A 19060-nucleotide genomic window follows, 5' to 3' on the forward strand; every position below is an offset into this window, starting at 1 on the left:
GTGTGTGGATACTGAAGAATATTCAAACTAAGACAGGAAAAACATACGAAGTTAGCACTGATCTGGACAGTACCATTGAGTCATCAGTTGTAAAAAGGATCAAGCACTCTTCTAGTACTCATTCACACCAAGAAAATGCAAAAAATGTACAACATAGTTAAGGGGAAAAAGGGCATTTGCATTATAAAGATATTCACATTATTAAATTAAAGCAAGACCTTGCCGTCACACTGAACTAACCACTTGGACAGTGAACTCCTTTGTAGCAAATGAGAAGACCTGCCAGTTTGTTCATCTTTCAAGAACCACCAAAGCATTCCCCACTAACTAGCCTGGATTCTTTTCCATTTTCCCCAGTGAGACTTTGCCATAATCTCACTATCCAGGCAAGCAAGCTGGCTCAAGGCAGCTTTATACCACTACTGGGCTGTTTCAGCCAAGGAGTTTACTCTTTACCAGTCTAAACTAGCCTAAGACTCTAGCCATCCATTGCAACCCTTAAGACTGGGTATCCATTGCAGCTTTTAGGGTGCCAACAATAAGCAGCAGTATGGCCCCATTTGCTCTTATTCAGGGTCTGATGCCCAGAATTCATTGGGACTCTAAAGACAAAATCATACCTTCAGTGTATGCAGAAGCAGACTCATCCATGCAGACAAAATGTCACTTCTGACTTCTATTCAGGCCATCACACAGACTTCTCAGCATTGACCACACAAGTGTGGTTATTGACACACGGACAAAACAAAGCACCACAATACTGCCAACTGGCAGCCATGGACTAGATATGGTATTGCCAAAGGGGAAGCACCCACTTTACATGCAAGTGAACTTGAATGGAGATGCAGCAGACTTGAACAAACCAAGGTATCATACAACAATTTAGCTAAATGCAATACAAAAAGGATGCCATCAGTGACAGGGCACTTTTTTTTTTAAATGAAGTTCAGCACAGCTCATGCAAACTACAAACTCACTGCTTTCTTCATTTTTGTTCCAAAAAGACATTAGTTCAAACTTTCAAGAGTAAGACCAATTTAATCCTGTGGGGCATCTTTTCTTCAGTTTTGGCTGACCCCTCTGGGACTTTGCCTAACCAACTATTAAAATACTTGTGGTTTTTAGAGATGGCATCACTTATAGAAGCTCAAATGAACCATATGGTTTTGAGTGCAATAACTTCAATCCAAGGCAAACAATAGGGGGAATTGAGAAGGGGAAAGGGGTCAAAGCTTGACTCTACTAGTCTGCAAAACTCCTCCTTTCAGTCTAATGAAGCTGTCTGGAGAGGTGCTTGCGTGTGCGCTTTGGGGGAGTGGTGGGGGGGGTGCGATGAGGGCAGGTTTCTGGCTGGGTAGTGGGACGTGATTTGTCATACAATCTGAATCTTTAAGAGGGCAGGGGAAAGACCTCCTCTCCATATGTCCTGTTACTTAGCATCTGAAAGGTGCCTGACAGGAGGGGGTGACTGACTGATGCGAATGAGGGAAACAGAGAGGATTTGTTTTGGGGGACAAAAATGTAGTAAAATGAAGCCCTGAAATTAAGAGGCATTCTCTCTAAAAATACGATCAGATGTCAACATTATAATGCTCCTATTTCCCTCAGAAGGGCACATGAATCTTCTAGTGATCAGGCTTGGCATTTACTTCACTTTGAGACCTCTGGACAGGCATGTTATAGTATTTCCAGTTATTTAAATGACTAACATTTTATTAAAAAAGATTGCCAAATTGTCAATGAGCTCATAAAGCATTTACACCACCTGCTAATTCATCAAGAAGCCTATCATGGCAGCATTCTACTCAATAGAATCATCAGCCCTGAAAAGGATGCCAGTCCACCACAGCATACCCATTCTCACTTATTCCAGACATTTGTGGTCCCTTATTAATCTACCATTTTTAGGGAGAGCATACAAACCACTGAGGCAGTGACTAGACTGGTATTTAAACCAAAGTTTCTTATAAATTCATCACAGCTGACCACCGTACAGTCATACCAACCAGCATCACTACATATCAAACAAAGAACATTTCAAACATGCAACGCGTCAGCCTCTCCAAGACATTTAACCTGGGCAAATGTAGAGAGACTAACTGCTAATTTAACATTGCAGCTAGTGTATAAAATTTTACATTTGAATTTATAATTTCAGGAGAGGCATGTTAAAAAAACACACATTGTCTCATTACAACAGAATCCTTAAATATTTTCTTTTTGACCCATATTCCGATATACTAATGGCATGAGGACTGGTTACACTTACTTGGAATGTGATAGTCTCTCCAAGGACCACATTTGCTCAGAATTCCTTTATTACTGTGCATCTATGGACATCTGTCTGACTCATCAACATGCAGGCCTCAATCTGGAGGTATTGGAGCTTGTGAAACAATAGGCAACCTTATCCCTCAATCACTAACACGGTTTTTATGGCAAGATATCTCGCAGCAAACTAACTGGTTAAGTATAGCCACATTATCACACACACCCCAAAATAAATAGTGTACTTTAACAAGTAAATAGTGGAGTAACCTAGTTTTCAAAATTTAATTTCTCCTAAATACATGCTTATCTGCCTCTTCTAAAAAATCATCCCCACCACCAACTATTGGATCAGAGTCACAGCCAAAGAGGACATCAAAAAACATTACAGGAGTTAACACTTAACAGAACACCATTCCATCTCACTGTACAATAAAATCACATTATGCCGATTTTCAAATGGCCATTAAATACTTCTCACTTTGTGTGTAAATTACATTTCTAGGTATAAACTACAATACCAACAACCCTGCCATTTTTTTTTCTTAAACTAGAACCATTTTCACTTTAAATTCAGAGGAAAGTACGGGTAGAGGGAACATTAGAATCAAATACAACACAATGCCATTTTAATATACTGTACATGAATGAAGCTTTTTATGTTTTCTTGTAATTGCACTGGCAATACTATTTCAAAAAGATCTTAAAAAGGACATTAATAGTAAGAACCATTACCACAGGTGTTCATTTTAGTCAATTTCTAATTGCAGTGGATCAAAGAAGTTACTGAATGGCATCTGAATAGGTGAGACCTAGTCTGATATTTCATCCTCCTAGCACCACCTGGTGGTCACAACACAATTTTCAGATTAAAGAAAACGAAGCCACAAGGGATACTGCAACTGCCTTCTATTAGGGTCAGGTCAAAGTCTCAGTGGCACCCGTACATCCATCCATCCTGGGCTCACATGAGCTGGCTTCATTTCAAAGACTTCCGTATTATCTTAAGAGGAACCGGTGGGGTGGGCAAGGACAAAAAAAATGCCTCCAAACAAAAAGCTTAGGCTGCATTACTACCTAACTAAAGAGTTTTAACACACACAATGTTGCCACCTTGTGGTTAAAATTTGTCAAGAAAAAATATTGCAATCACCAGGACTGAACACTTACCAAGATTATAAAATATTCTACCCATTTTCCAAATGAGAGTCTAAAGGCTCAGGGAATGTGTTGCAAAGAATTCAAACTGCAAGGAGAGGACTGCTTAAAAAAGTGTTGCCTTAAAACAAATACTTAACCATTTACTTAACATAATCAACCCAAGATCCCTTTAGAACACTATCTATGCCACTGGGACAGATACTTATTTTGCATTTTAGATCCAGGAGTTCTTAGCAGTGATAAACTGCCCAATGTAGTATACTAAGTGAGGCCACCAGGAAGGCAACAATTTTTAATTCAAGAATTATAAATGTTCAGAAATCTTAATTGAAACTTGGGTACGTAATTTATAAACTGCTGAAAAGATGAACGGTGGAATGTGAAAGATGAATACTTAAGCTAAATATTAAGCACTGTGCCACTCAATTCCACATGTAGATGGCAATCTGAAGATGGCTCAAAATTAAACAAATGGTTTGAAAGATTTAAAAAATTTCAGCCATGTAAATATCCAATACATTAAGTACACATCAGCTGCAAAAAAAAAAAAAAGCATAAAAAAGTCAGAGATATTTATAGGAAAAATACACAGACATGGCACACAGTTTGAAGCACACTATGGCTTGTGTCAGCTGCACAATTCCAGAACTGTCAAGTCTGAAGCAACATAATTGTTAACTCATGCAACTCTGAAAATGTAAGGTTCAGCATTAGAGGAGAGTTGAAAGTTGAAAGGGTGACCCCAAATTGTTTTGACACAAAACTGTGGTCACCAACTACAAAAGTCAAATATAAAAATTGCATATTACAAGAAAATGAGAAAAAAGGCTGGCAGTTTTTATACAGATTGCACATTTGCACAAAGTAAGACGCACAACACTGAAAAGACCAGTATGTGCAGTGAACAGCAGTAAGACAAGTGTGTGTTCCTTTACAAATAAGACAGACTGAACTTAGACAGTACAAAATACATTCCACTAATATTTATTTTTTTTAAATATTTTTGAAAAAATATATGTTTTTACAGTTTTTTTTTTTTAAACTTTAACACTATTCACATTCAACATATGTGGCAGTATAAACTACCAAAATCTGAAATAGATGAAGAGGAAAAACAAAAAACAAAACAAAAATAAACATTTTTGCTGTGCTGCAGACTTACAAGTAGTGTTTAAGAGAGGCACCATTCAAGTGAAACTGACAGGAAAGAATGTTACTATATCACCACATCATCTCTGCATTAACACTTACGATGTGTAACGATCTAATTTTGATCCATTACATGGTCACAGTTCAGCACATTTTATGTACAGTACTGTCCCTACCACCACCTGCACTCTTCTCCCTAATTAAAAAGGGTATTTTTGACTGTAGGTCTTCAGATTTAAACTGATGATACAACTAAAAACCCTACCAACTGCAGAGTTCAGTTTCAACTTTACTATTGATGTTATGGAGACAATTTACAGCAAACTATAGAATGTAACAGGTAATTGAAAATCAGTACAGGCAGTGTACAGCTTTACTGTAACAGACTTGATCTTTCAAAAATATGAAATTTGATATTTTGGAGATGTATGTAAGCTACAAAAATGCCAATTGTTCACTTGATGCAGGCAAAGTAGTCCAGAGTGGCATAAGAGATTATCAAATTAAAAAATTAAAAAGAGGAATACTTAAGCTAATATTTCTCCTTGTAATATTCAAAACAAAATAAAATAAAATACAAGATTTACTCCAACTGTGTGCATTTTAAATAAATTGTGTTTATCATCTCTAAACAAAAACAGAAAATCAAGAAACTGCCCTTCTCCCAACCCTTGCCTCCCTCCCTTGTGTAAATGTATTTATTATTCAGATGACTGAGATACCCAGTAGCAAAAAACTGAACTGAAAGGTCTACCATCAAGGTAAATTAAATGTCATACAGGTTGCACAAGTACCACTCAAAGAACGGTGCCTCTTAATACCCCAAATAATCAGAAATATAGCTAATAAAAGCTTTTTGATAACAGTCTCAGCACTTGAATTAAGCATGCAGGACTAACAGAAAACTTTGGCAATGCATTAAGTGTAACACAGTGACAAAGAGAAGCTTTCACAATTGATGTTCTAATACTGGCTTCACAGTGTGGAGGTTGTGCTACATCCACCAAGAGAGGCCCATGTTCCAAATCAGTACTTAACACCAGGGACAAACTCTTTAGCATTTGGGTTCAAATTACTGTTTACCTGTAAAAAAAAACAAAAAAAAAGTTACTCAATTTTAACAAAAGTGAATATTTTAAAGCATTCTAGCCATCAGACAACAGTAAGCTGCACCCATTTTTTTTTATACAGATCATTACTGTGACAAATGCATCCCTGAAAATGGATTCAACAAAAGGGATGCAAGTTCAGCCTATCAATTGTTTGAACTTGGGCAAAATTAAAGCAGGAATTTACAAAAATAACCTTATAAACACAGAAATTCAGTAACAAAGTGCAATTTAAAAAAAAAAGTTTTTTTATCTCCTACCATAATAAAATTAACTTGTACCCAAATAGACAGTAGTCATCTTAAATTTTCTTGATAAAGCATTCAGGTTTGAAATTTAAAGTTAGAAAGCTGTCATACATTTTTAAAATCTGACCTAAACTTGCTTGAAAATGCATACATGCCATTTCAAATGCAACAGAACAAACTGTTCTTACTGGAGGGCTTATGTGCATCCATGCTGGTTTAAGTCTACTACCCTCATAAGAACAGATGGCACATAACAGTTACTGGAAATAAACACTAAAATAGTTGAGCAAGATTTTTTTTAACAATCAAAGAACAAGGAAATGTTGAACACATAGAAAAGAATAAAACAAGCACCTGAAACATCTTAGACTTGTTTTAAAAAAAGTAAGCCAATATACAGTCTCTTCCTAGTTCTACATTGCTGTTCCAGATAATTCTGCTCAAGTACAATTAAAGGGAAGATTCTTAATTTACTTTTGTAATCAAACATTTACTGCTTCATGTTACCTTTGATCAAAGGAGACTGACAGTTCTGAAGCTGCCATAGTCCACAACTGCAAACAATTCACTGCTGTTAAACTTGTTCCAAACTTAATCATGTGCCATTGACACCAAATCCAACAATTAAACATGGTTTCGTATGTTCAATCTCTTGACATTTACTTAACAGAATCAAAATTCCCACAAAAATCTAACCACTCTCTTTTTCCTGAAACTGCTCATTAAGATGAGCAAATTCTCTTTTCAAAAGGTTCGAGTATTGCACATACAATTTGACCACAGCAACGACAACTACTTTGCAAAATACATTGTTTCTTCAATGGGTCGGTTCAGAACCTATTGCTATTTTAAAAGAAAAAATTAAAAAAATAAAAACAAAAAAGGCTAACTTTCACTGGATTAAACCATAATGTTGAAAGGTACACAAAACACTCTCCCGTGCACTTCTAAATTTCAATTGAAACTAAAAGGCAACTGACAAAAAGTGGGAACCAACAACTAATACTAATGGAATAGGCTTGCTGGAACAGAAAAGAACCCCTGGGACTCATGCCTCAAATTCAGAATTATCTGGAACCAATTCCTAATCAGTGGCGTTTGATCGAGATCACACTCCTTGCTCCATTAGAACTACTGACAAAAGAAACTTGCCAATGTGAAGCCTTAGCTTCCAACGTTATTCCCTCAGTTAATGCATTAAGACAACTGTTGACTAAGGGAGCTCATGCAGACTTCGGTGTCTAAACCAGTAAAAGCGCTTTCTTGGAGGCTGTAAACAATTTTAGTGAGATTCACACAGAACCCATATACTCTGTTGGCACTACTGTAGACCAAAGATACAAGAATGGCTAGAGAAGTAGTATAGGAAGCTAGTCAAAGACTTTGTTAAATGGTGCGACTCAAACCACTAACACCTGAACAACAGCAAGACCAAGGAACTGGTAGTGGATTTTAGGAGGCCCAGGCCCCTCATGGACCCCGTGATCAGAGGACACTATGCAGAGGGTGCAGACCTGTAAATACTTGGAAGTGCAGCTGGATGATAAATTGGACTGGGCTGCCAATACTGATGCTCTGTGTAAGAAAGGTCAGAGCAGACTATACTTCCTTAGAAGGTTGGCATCCTTCAATATCTGCAATAAGATGCTGCAGATGTTCTACCAGACGGTTGTGGCGAGTGCCCTTTTCTACGCAGTGGTGTGCTGGGGAGGCAGAATAAAGATGAAGGACGCCTCACGCCCGGACAAACTTGTTAGGTAGGCAGGCTATATTGTAGGAATGAAGCTGGACAGTTTAACATCTGTGGCAGAGCGACCGGTGCTGAGCAGGCTGCTGTCAATCATGGAGAATTCACTGCATCCACTGAACAAGATCATCTTCAGACAGAGGAGCAGCTTCTGCGACAGACTGCGGTCACTGTCCTGCTCCACTGAGACTGAGGAGATTGTTCCTCTCCCACACTATGCAACTCTTCAATTCCACCTTGGGTGGGTAAACGTTATTATTCAAAGTTATTGTCTGTTTTTAAATGCATTTTTATTACTCTAAATTTTTTTTTTATCAGTATACTGCTGCTGGATTATGTGAATTACCCCTTAGAATTAATAAAGTATCTATTAATGCAGAGGTAAAATTACTGACCCTCAAAATGTTGCAAGAGCAGACAGAACAGAGAAAGGCCGCAATAAAATGAGGAGGGGGACACGCACACTCTTCAAAATGTACAGCAAAATGCTTGGAGAACACACTGAGGCCTCAGAAAAACAGACACATGGCAAAAGTTTTTTTATATATAAAAGTGCCTTACACTAACTACAGTATTGTGTTACTTAAGATGTGCTATACAGTATTAATATCTACTCTAATATATCTGTTTTTGCTCTGAACCTTTTAGGATCAGCCTATATGGGTTTCTAAATTGCTAGCTTGCATTATTAGTCATTAGTTAAATGAAGAGCATCCTGTGTTACTCACCCCTTTAAAAAACACTAGTTTTCATCTAGCAACTGATGCAACTATAGCATATGCTTCTTTCGTTCATATTTGTTTTATGGGCGTTAACTGGGTAGATATGAAAGATATGATTGAGATGTGAAATAATGCTGTATATGTATGCTTACTGTATTCAGTGCCGTCTTTCATAAGTGCAGGGATTTCCGCCAGAAGCACCAAAATTCCACTGCTGGGTGGTATAACGGTTTTATACCGAAAACCTTTTAATTCTGTTATATGGATTTTTCTTATACCGCAATGCCAGTTTAAATTGCCTAAACAACGTTCGGAACATGGCACAGCGGGAAACTGTTTAAGGGGGGACCTTTTTCACTGCTACACCACTAAACACGTATGCAACGGGGTATATGCGGTAGTGGAGGTATTGCATGGTTAAAATGGACAGAGAACATTCCAAAACTGAAGCTGTAGCAGGCGATAGAGTTGAACATGATGACACAGAAGAACTTTTGCTGAAAAGAAGACACGTCCGTTGCCTGGAGATACTTTGGTTTTAAAAGGTAAGACGTGTGGATCATTATGTTCAAATCTGTGAATACTGTTTCTATACTACTGGATAATACTGCAAACCAAGCTGTATTTCTCTCCCCCAATACTGTGTAATAGTGTGACAACATGTTGACTTTATTCTCGACGTTTATGTTGAGATTAAAGTCGACACGTTGACTTTCTCGTAATTTGTCATTAAAGTAGATCATAAACTAAACATCTTAAAATAAATATTTAATTTACTAGATTCTCAGACACTGTCACAAGTTATGTTGCACATTAAATGCTTTGTGTTGTGTTCCCAAAGCCATGTTAATCACTATGTGCTTCTTAAACTGACTTGCTCTTGCACCAAGAGGCGGCGCAGGTAGCACACAGAATACGTGTAAATGTTAAATGTTGTCAAATCATTTTAGCCTTTTCCAATTTTCATTATTGTTGAATTTGTTCCATCAAAAAGATACATAAGGGTTATTTAAAGCAACAGCCCACAAAGCTCTCTCTCACATAACCAAATAGCCAGCCGTCATACGTTTTTGATTGACTGCGGTATCCAAAATTTTAATACAAATGTTAGACATTATACTGTACCAGCATCAGACCAGATTTTTCATATTGGGTCATCCCTGGTCAGAACTTATGTCCATGCCTTTTTCTTTTCCAGGCTTTTTCTCCCTGACCCTCTAAACTGGAATAAGCAAGACTGAGAAGGACTATTAGTTTGCCAGTGAACATACATTAAGCTTACCGTGATCTGTTGCCAAAACCAAAGGACACTTCTAAAAGGACCATAAGAGAAAATGAAGGTGATGTATGTTATCATAGGGAAAAGCATCTTACAAAGTCCCTACTTTTCTACTGAAATATCCTTTTTCAGAGTTAGGCTGCGGTCTTATCTGTGATTTTATCTACCACCAATTTCCTTGATTTATCCCTGGTTTTTTTTTTTTGTGTCAAATTTCTTTTTAGAATCAGATTTAAAAACAGAAGACTGTTACGAAGTTAATCGGCAGCAAAAACATAACTAATTAAGAGGGTTAGAATGAAAACCTGCAGCTACTGGACAGCAGTTGAGTACCCCTGGTATAAAGTTTTCAGAAGCAGCCAAAAGGCTTTTTGTAACAACTCAACAGCAACATTTATGAATAAACCTCTAGGTGTACAAACAAGGAGGTTTCCAATTTATGTAGAGCTGTGATCGAAATACCAGAAGTTTCTGCAGCATTTAGATACATTCATTAGGGTCACTGACATGCGTAGAGTTACATTTGATTACGTGCATGTATCATGTTGACAGTCTGTTGCCATGATTTACAACAGCCATCTTACCTCAAATTTCAGTGTTGAGATTTGTGTTGAGAAAGCAAATTTAAATAGTTTACCATTAGGAGACTAAACACACACACACACCCATTAAAATGGCTGCTACCAAAAACATTAACAGCCAGTAAGAAAATGCTAAGAAAATTCTGTGCTAGAGTAATAGATCTTCAACTCGTAATGAAATGAACGTAATAAACGCAGGTCTTTCAGACTGTGGCATGGTACTTTCTAGATCTTCATATTGTACAGACATGTATATACAGTACAAGGAGCACTACTACCCTGTGTTTGATTGTTATTTGCCATTAATACCAAATAAAAAATCCATTAACTAGAGATGTACTGATTGGCAACTGACTGAAATCAGGTTATTGCTATGCATCACATGTGACAATTATCCATGTGCCAATAAAATGTTAAAAAAGGCAATAATGGACCTATGTAATACAAGAATCCCACACAACATTTATATAGCACGTTACATCCATTGTAGCTTAAAAGTGCTTTACAAAATGAGAAAGAAAATGTTACCAAAAAAAAAAAAAAAAAAGCAATAAAGAATAAGTAACCACATCATAAAGGTCAAAAGGCAGGGAGGACAGGCGGGTGACGACGACACACAAACTCCAGTTAGGCAGGAGAGAAAAAAAAATCTGCATGGGTTCCAAGGACAAAAAACTGCTTATTCCCCAGATTATACATAAATGATACTAAATCAGTCCTTTGTTGCCATACTTCACTTGATAGGATTTTGATGAAGTTGGTCACACATTACTTTTACCTAACAAAACAAATTTCCAGATTTAAAAAGAGCTCTCATGCACTTGGGTATGGAAAAAAAAATCTGATCAGCTGGCATATAGTTTATGTTCACCCACCAAAAACATTAAAACCCTAAGTTGTTACTCTCTCTCAACCACCCATTCGCAACAAATGCTTTCCATTTCTTAAGTGTTAAGGGTTACAGAAATGTGCTACAAAAACATTTTACCCACACAAAATACTCTTTAAGACTAAGTCTTCAATTTTTTTTTATTGAGGTGTACTGAAAGCAAACATCAGCTTTTCTCTGAACCTCTAAACCAGTCACTCACTGTTCTAGAAGTTTAAAAAAAATTTCGTAGACTTCAAAAATCAAAACCACACGCTTCAACAAAATTAGGACTTCACGACCATCAAGAGCGAAACAGTGCTTAGTATGATGAAGAACTGTGCATTTCACAAGGTGGGCTGGAGGGTCTTTGGAGTTATTATTTACTTCGGAACAGTTTGGGTACTAGAACTGCTGTCTATAAGCTGGTATTGATAACGTCGAAGTTTTAGTATTGATCCATACAGTACACCGCACAATAGAAAAAGGGAACACATTTCATCTCTGGATGTGTACAAATTCTACAAATAAAGACCACTACAAAAATATTAACTTTATAGTCTTTAATGACAGCTTGGCAAATCTTGTTTCAGAGACTTCTCATTAAATATGAGAAGTAGGAAATAAAATGAACAATGATGAATTTCAGGGCGACAAAGCCTCTCTACATAATCTAGACTAGACAATTGCGTATTTCAGCAGTTTTACTGAACAAAAGGCAAAGCAGTTGCAGAACACTGCATTAATAAAGTCCAACTAACTGTTGTACTCAAATGACCCACACCTTGTGATAAATTTTGTAAGGTAAAAGATTTCTGCTCAAATATCACTAATCAATATAAATTGGGTTCTGACTTCGAGTAAGCCCCCACCACCACAAAATTGTAAAAGAATTAAGTGTTTATTTTACCCAGCACTTATTTTGGCATAAATCTACAACACACCTGCTGTGCAGTACTCCTATATTTTACACATCTGTTTTTGAAAATTACTTCCGCAAATCAACATTTATGTAATTCAAATAGCTGGCCTTTAATAAAACACACTCTGCTTTTTAAACATTCATTAACAATGTATTTCAGAACACATTGTTACCTCCCTTTTCTGCTTAAATGATTAACTGGTGCACCAAGAACAAAAAAAATTCTAAAATACTTTCTCAGCACCACAAGAATCTCGCTGCTCCTGACCCAGTCCCTATGCACTCTTACACCTCATTTGTATAAAACAAGAAGTTGGCTCCCACTCTCAGACAATGTATGCAAATAAAAGGAAAAAAATCAGTAATAACATTAATAAAAAAATATTTTCAAGGTCAGCATTTCACATTTAGCTATTTAAGGCAATACAGAATGGCATACGATATGCACCTTTAGTGTTAAGCCATCAGCCACCTATGCCCAAATCAAAGACACAGCAGGCATGGGGGTTGAGGGGGTTACACATTTATGCTGCCTCTAACATGGGAAAGGGACCTTGCATTTACTTTAATGCAGTAATCTATTCCATTACCATTGACTCCTACTAACAGCACATTAACATCTAGCGCTACAAGCTTAAACTGTCTTCCGACTCTCTACCAGCTTTAAAAACTACCTAAAGGTATGCTTCCTTGACTTGTTTAAAAAGTTGCTATACATTGTTTACAACTCAATCACTTCATAAAACACTCATTTTTACAAAATTTAAGTTACTGTAAAGAAAAGCATCCACCAAATGAGGAATTACTTAAAGAACATAAGACATTTAGTTGATTCATGGTGCCTCAGTTTATATAAACCAAATATCAACAGTGACCTTGTCTTGTATGCAAGTGCCAAAAAACTACATTCTTAGTCAGATTGGGATTTTAAAATGGATTCTATTTTAAGTGTTTACTCAGTCGTGACAGTTTGTCCTGGATTCAAATACACATTACAGGTAGTGCTGGGTGATTGGGAAAAAAAAAAACAAAAAAAACATTGTGATAAATTTATCCATATCAGCTGATATGGATACCATGATACAAGTCAAATCACTATTTCTGTCAGACTTGAAGGATCCTTTTTACTCCCAAGTTAGAGATGAAGATACCAGGTTAATTTTGGATTAAAAATATTTGTCAGTACATGACAAATGTACTATAGAACATTAAACTTAAAACGTATATAATCTTAATTATTGACCAGTCAAAAGCTTCCAAGTTTAACAGGAAAACATTATGTATATATCCTCAGTACAAATTCAAACAACTTCCAAATGTAAAAAAGAAAAAAACAATTGACATATTCACTTATCATCTTATGAAACAAGGCAAAAAAAAAAGCGCACAAGAAATCCCCACGAGTGCTGCGCTTACTTGAGTCTGGGACTGTCAAGTCTTCCATTGTGCATACCCTAAAGGATGACACGGCTTTATATGGTTCAAAAGATTAGTGACTTTACCGGTCTTTGTGGGTAAATGCTTTTGAGACTATTTGCTGTGCACGTTACTCTACTTCTCGGTCTTTAAAGAGCCAAAATATCTCCTCAACCGAATTTATTGGGCTTTTCTTTTCAACAATGTCCAAATCTTTTGAGCCTTGGGCTGTGTCCATTAGGGTGTTATTGGTAAAGCAGATTTTTTTTTTTTTTTAATTTTCGTTTACTTTTCTGCCCTTTTCTTTTTTATCTTGCTCCCACTCCTGACATACTGGCATGTGCAGCTGCTGCAGCCCAAACATTAGCATGTGTGCTGCTGCTACTCTGTTCTGTGTGAATCAAACTAACCTGACGTGGTCGCAACTCTGTTAAAGCCACGTGATTGGTTGGGCGTTGTGCTATTCTCATTATCATATGATTTTCATGTTGTCTGTCAAAACATGGAATGAGTTGATCAACTAAGACTTCGATCTTATTGAGGAAAAGCTTACATCACAATAATTCTCTTTTTATCAACCAGCCCCAGTAACGGGTGCAAAGGGTGCCAGAATCCACTTTTCTCCTTAATCACATCTCGTTGTACATTCAAAAAACCCTACTTTGGTGAACTGCTGTACTCCAAGCGTCACTTTCATCTATAAGATATATGACCGAGTCTTTAACAGCAGTTCACTAGTCCACTATGGTTTGCAGATAAACCACAAGTAAAAACATCAATGTATAAGCATACTTGGAACATGATATACATAAGTAAATAGTCCAATATGATGAATTGTAACAGGAATATTCAAAACATTTTTGGCTAATTTGACAGTCCCAGCAGATAAATGCCCTTTAATACATTTAAATGTTGCAGCTTCCATTTTGTGCTATTATACGTACCACAAGATCATCCAACATATTTCCATCACCAATAACTAATCCATTTAGCTGGTCCTGAAGCTGGTTAATGGTTTGTGGCAAATCCCGAGCTGGAATGAACCATTCATGCTCCTCTTCCTCTTCTAACATCTCTTGAAAACAACGTTCGATAAATTCTTCCTCCCATAGCTCTTCCTCAATCTTTAAAAAGTAAAGCTCATTTTATTCATATAAATTACAAACTTTACAGTTCTGACATGTTCACAAAATGAATGTCACTTTTAAACAAAGGCAAAACAATGCTAATTACTAAACATGTCAATAATAAAATGTACTTGCTACACAAAAGGAACTCTTGGATATTAAATACAGGAATTGTAAATACTTGTAACATTTTAAAAATTTCTTTTAAAGATAGAAGCATTAAGCAATTTCATACATATAGGCTATGCAAGGAAGTCAGAATAAATGTTTGCGTTCAAAAAAAGTTGGTTGAAGAACCCCTAGAAAAAAAATTCATTGGTCAAGAACCAGTATAAAGCCCAATAATTTACTGTTTCGCAAATGCGTGCAAAGCAAGAAAACTGGCAGATAAAATCAGGCAAGGGTCATGGAATCCTCATTTACAGTATACCAAAATTCACTTAAGGTAACCAATTAAAAGAAACTAAAAAACTAAATGTGTTGCTCAATGTTAAACTAGAGCTGCCTTTTCTGAGGGTAACTTTTTAGTAAGCATCAACAGAAGGTGAAGCAATTGCAAAGCAGAGAGTACTCATCACAAATCTCTTGGAAACACACAGTTTCTGGAACAGAAGAAAAGCAAAAACTGAAAAATCTGTATTCTTGCTTTTTGAATTTTACCATTTTATTTCTGAACAACAGTGTTTTAATACAAAAATTGACACAAGTTTGGTACTGGTCCACTGCTACTTGCTAATGTATTTGAGAAGATCAAATAAGTGAAGCCTGAGGTCAGTATTCACCCCAGTTTGTGTGAACAAGCAAAACCGGACAGATTCTCGTAATAGTGAATCCAGGAGTTTCCAACGTCATGAGAGACATCTTGTGACCAGTTTCAAAGTGAACTTGTATGCATACGAATAGTCTTTCTCCTGGGGATTCTTTGACAAGACAAGGTAAGGAACTCTAATAAATACCATAGCATATAGACATCAAATATCAATTAACTGTCTCAAATTAACTGGCATATTAACAAATGATATGACAGTGTTTTGTGACCCTACTTCATCAAAGTTCTGCAGGCTTTGTCCTGAATTGCTACAGATATTTCCTCCAGCCAACTGGCTATCAAAAGCTATAGATCATCACGCCAAAGGACTTTGCACCTTAAGTGGTTAACACAGTATGCTATGGTTTTAATAATCAAACAAAAACTGGCACTTTGTCAAAAACACCTGACTTTTATAATCTTGTTTAAAGTAGACACACATCCTGCAAGACTCATGGACTCAGTAGTACACAGTGTTGTAAACTGTTCAGGATATAAATAAGTTTCAAGGTGAAGATGATTTAACTATTCATGATGTCAGAAAGGGGGACACATGGATCACCACATGCAGCTATGAATTTCACTGTACTCTTGACAATAAATTGCCCTAACAAGCCTTAACACTTACTATTGCCCTTGCGGTTACACTAAATAATTTTAATGTGTTCGAGAAAAATTGAGATAGTATAAAACACATTTAAGGTGCTATTAAGGGCAGATTTCAATCATGATGTTTTAGGGAGTTAATAAAATATAACTCAAGTTACAGAAATACTTTAACAGGCCAACTAGAGCCACATTAAGTGGCAAGAGGGTGTTTATAAGACTTACATTATGGGTACAGGGGGTCCTCGGGTTACAACGTCTCGACATACAACGTTGTGAGTTTACAACACTCACTCCCATAAAAACTTGAGACGTGAGAAGGAATAAAGGATTTTTTTTTTTCACACTTATTTTTTCTGTTCCTACAATACAGTGTACAGTACAGTATATTTATGAGCTTTTCCTTTTTCTGTGGCTTAGTTGTGTTTTTTATGTTCTAGATTATGATTTTGCAAATGTGTTAGGATAGGTAAGTGATTTAGGCTAGGGTGTTTCGACTTGCACCAAAATTCGGGTTACATCACTGTTGTAGGAACAGAACTGTGTCCTAACCCAAGGACCCCCTGTATACTGAATGGGAAACTTTAGGCTCAAAAATAACAGCTTGGGATACAGATGCTGATGTGTATTATAACTTAATATCTGATTTTAAAAGTTGAAGAATGTCTCAGGTATGTTCCGATTATAGTGCTTGTGGGCTATTGAGGGGGAAAAAGTCGATTACTAAATGTCTTTATAGTGTACAAAAGTACATCTTTCTGAGCTTCTCCAAATCAAATTCCATGCCGCTAATGTTCTGGCAATACACAAATCTACATGTCACAAAGCATAACATGTGTAAATATTAGTCATTAGATCCTGAACATTCATTTTTGACTACTTTTTTTTACAAGCTGTGTGAAAAACTTGATGGAAACCATCTACAGCAACTTCTGCTCTCCAGGAAATACTATGAACTTAAAAGTATGAGAGAGAGAAAAATGTCAGCAGACCTGTCTGTTAAATTCTTCCTCATTCTCCATCCACATGTATTCAGCAAAAGGATTGTCCTCTTCATGGCCCTGTCCATTAATTATCACTTCATCACCAATGATGCTAGGAGTAGTGCTGCTTCGGCTGGGGTCTTTCATTTCTGTTCAATAAAGGAAAATTTACATTACTCCTGGAAGATAAATCTGATCAAAACAACCAGGTACCTATTTAAATTGACTGAAGCTGTTCCCTTATCTGCATGAAAAGGGACTGATGGGTGTGTACTAATATAAGGACACAATTGCCTATAACTAACAATTATGCTCTACCTGAATTTCTAACTTTAGAGCAGTGTTTAAACATGGACAGGTCACAGAACACCAATAACAAAATACAGTTAATACTCTAAATACTGCCACTAGTTTAAAAGTAAACTTTTTACTGTTATGGTGTTACAAACAGGAAGAACGCCTAGTTAAAAAAAAAATAAATCTACTCTCCTAAAAAAAGCCTATGACGTAAACAATGAATGCACCAGTTGAACTTCGACTCACAACACACATCGTGAAAACAGACAGCTGTGCCTATCCCTTAAAGTACTGTAGAGGTAAATAAATTTACTTTCCTTTCAAATGAAGGGCACTGCTAAGCATGGAAATGACCAGCACATGTCTGGAGATTATATAAGTATTTGCGCAAGTTTTATATTAAGGGCCTGCTTTACCATAACGGTTACTGCACACCAAAAATGCATGCGGCTGGTGCAATTATATAACTACTGCATCGCGAATAACAGATTAGCTAATTGTCTAAAAGACACAGAGCACGAAATATTTAAGAGTGTAAGGACAATTAAAGTGACACATGATTCAGGCATTCGAAGTTCACCGACTTTAATAAAGTGGTAAGAAATAACCGCTACATCGCCTAGCAACGACATGTGCACGCTCTTTCAGAAACTGGGCCGTAGCGAGATAAGTCTCCGCTACAGATACATTTTTAAAAATCGCAACCAGGAAAAAGTAGCCGCGTCCGAAGAGACGCTTCACTGTTGTCCATAGCAACTGCCACGTTTAACATTCGTCTAAATGTATTCCAACATTTTAATGCTGGAAGCGCCCGAATGCACTGCGTTTCGCATTACATCCGAAAGTAAGGCCACGTTAAATGCAAGGCTATCGGAAGCACTACCGCAGTGGTCCATGAGACGGTTAAACACCTTCCTCTGCAAATTAAAATTAGCAATAACTGTTCCAGAGACGCAAACCGTTTACATAAAACAACAGGGAAGGGTGGAGATTCATTTCCCGTATATTTACGCTAAATAGCACACCAAAACATTCCTTCGATGACAATAAAAGTATCTGCCCATAAACCATGTAAGATAATGCAAACACTGTCCAAACAGTACGAATGTTAACATAGCAAAAATGCCACTGTGGGGTTTTCAACTGGCTTTTCACTTGTTTGTCTCCTTCCCGCTTTCTTTTGTAACAAATTCTGCCATCTTGATGATTCATCGTCAGACTCGAAAACATTCCAGTGCGTAGCATTATAGAGTAAGAAAGGCACGACAAAAAACACTTCCTACCGAAAGTTTTCGAATGTTCAGAGAAAGCTACTGAGCGTTGAGAAGCTAATGTTCAAAATGCCCAAAAACGTTCTCTCGCTTTTCAAAGCGCTTTCAGCTTTAATGGCCGCTCTGCTTCTTTGTTTTGATAACACAGCTGCACGCACTCCGCACTGACGTCACTGGGCCCCGCCCGCGCGTCGATTCCGCTTTATGAAGATGGAGGAAGTGTGGGCGGGGCCTGTTTGTGTGTTCCTTGTATTCGAGACGTCGTGCGGCTAGTTAGTTGACCATCAATTAAGTACGTTAAAATTATTCCGGATATAGAAAACTGGTGGAGGACAAAGGTACGTTGTCCATGCTCATACAAGGCCTGTCATACTAGTCGAACTTAAAGTCAGTTTTAAATGGAACATAAAAAAACACACAAACATACCGGTCCGCACGCAGACCAATCCAACCTAATACTTAAAGAACTACAAAAAAGCTTGTTTAGATGATATTTGG

The 19060-nt window shown here is 37.0% G+C and overlaps 2 protein-coding genes across 2 annotated transcripts in view; one reads left to right on the plus strand and one right to left on the minus strand.

The window, feature by feature from the left end:
- Nucleotides 1-4455: 4455 nt before the first annotated feature.
- On the minus strand, nt 4456-18748 carry LOC120542131 (polyadenylate-binding protein-interacting protein 2). Its single transcript, XM_039774308.1, has 4 exons — nt 18575-18748; nt 17004-17143; nt 14415-14594; nt 4456-5661 (listed from the first exon to the last, which is right to left on the minus strand). The coding sequence occupies exons 2-4, from the start codon at nt 17139-17141 to the stop codon at nt 5605-5607; spliced, it is 375 nt and encodes a 124-aa protein (XP_039630242.1). The 5' UTR covers nt 17142-17143; nt 18575-18748; the 3' UTR covers nt 4456-5604.
- The window catches only part of LOC120542130 (E3 ubiquitin/ISG15 ligase TRIM25-like), a 38753-nt gene continuing 36842 nt past the window's right edge, over nt 17150-19060 (plus strand). Inside the window, exon 1 of the mRNA XM_039774307.1 lies at nt 17150-17590. Coding sequence (XP_039630241.1) covers nt 17509-17590 — 82 coding nt within the window. The 5' untranslated portion in view covers nt 17150-17508. The remainder of the gene's footprint in view (nt 17591-19060) is intronic.

The sequence above is a fragment of the Polypterus senegalus genome, chromosome 13 (assembly GCF_016835505.1).
Source record: "Polypterus senegalus isolate Bchr_013 chromosome 13, ASM1683550v1, whole genome shotgun sequence".
NCBI classification, from domain to species: domain Eukaryota; kingdom Metazoa; phylum Chordata; class Cladistia; order Polypteriformes; family Polypteridae; genus Polypterus; species Polypterus senegalus.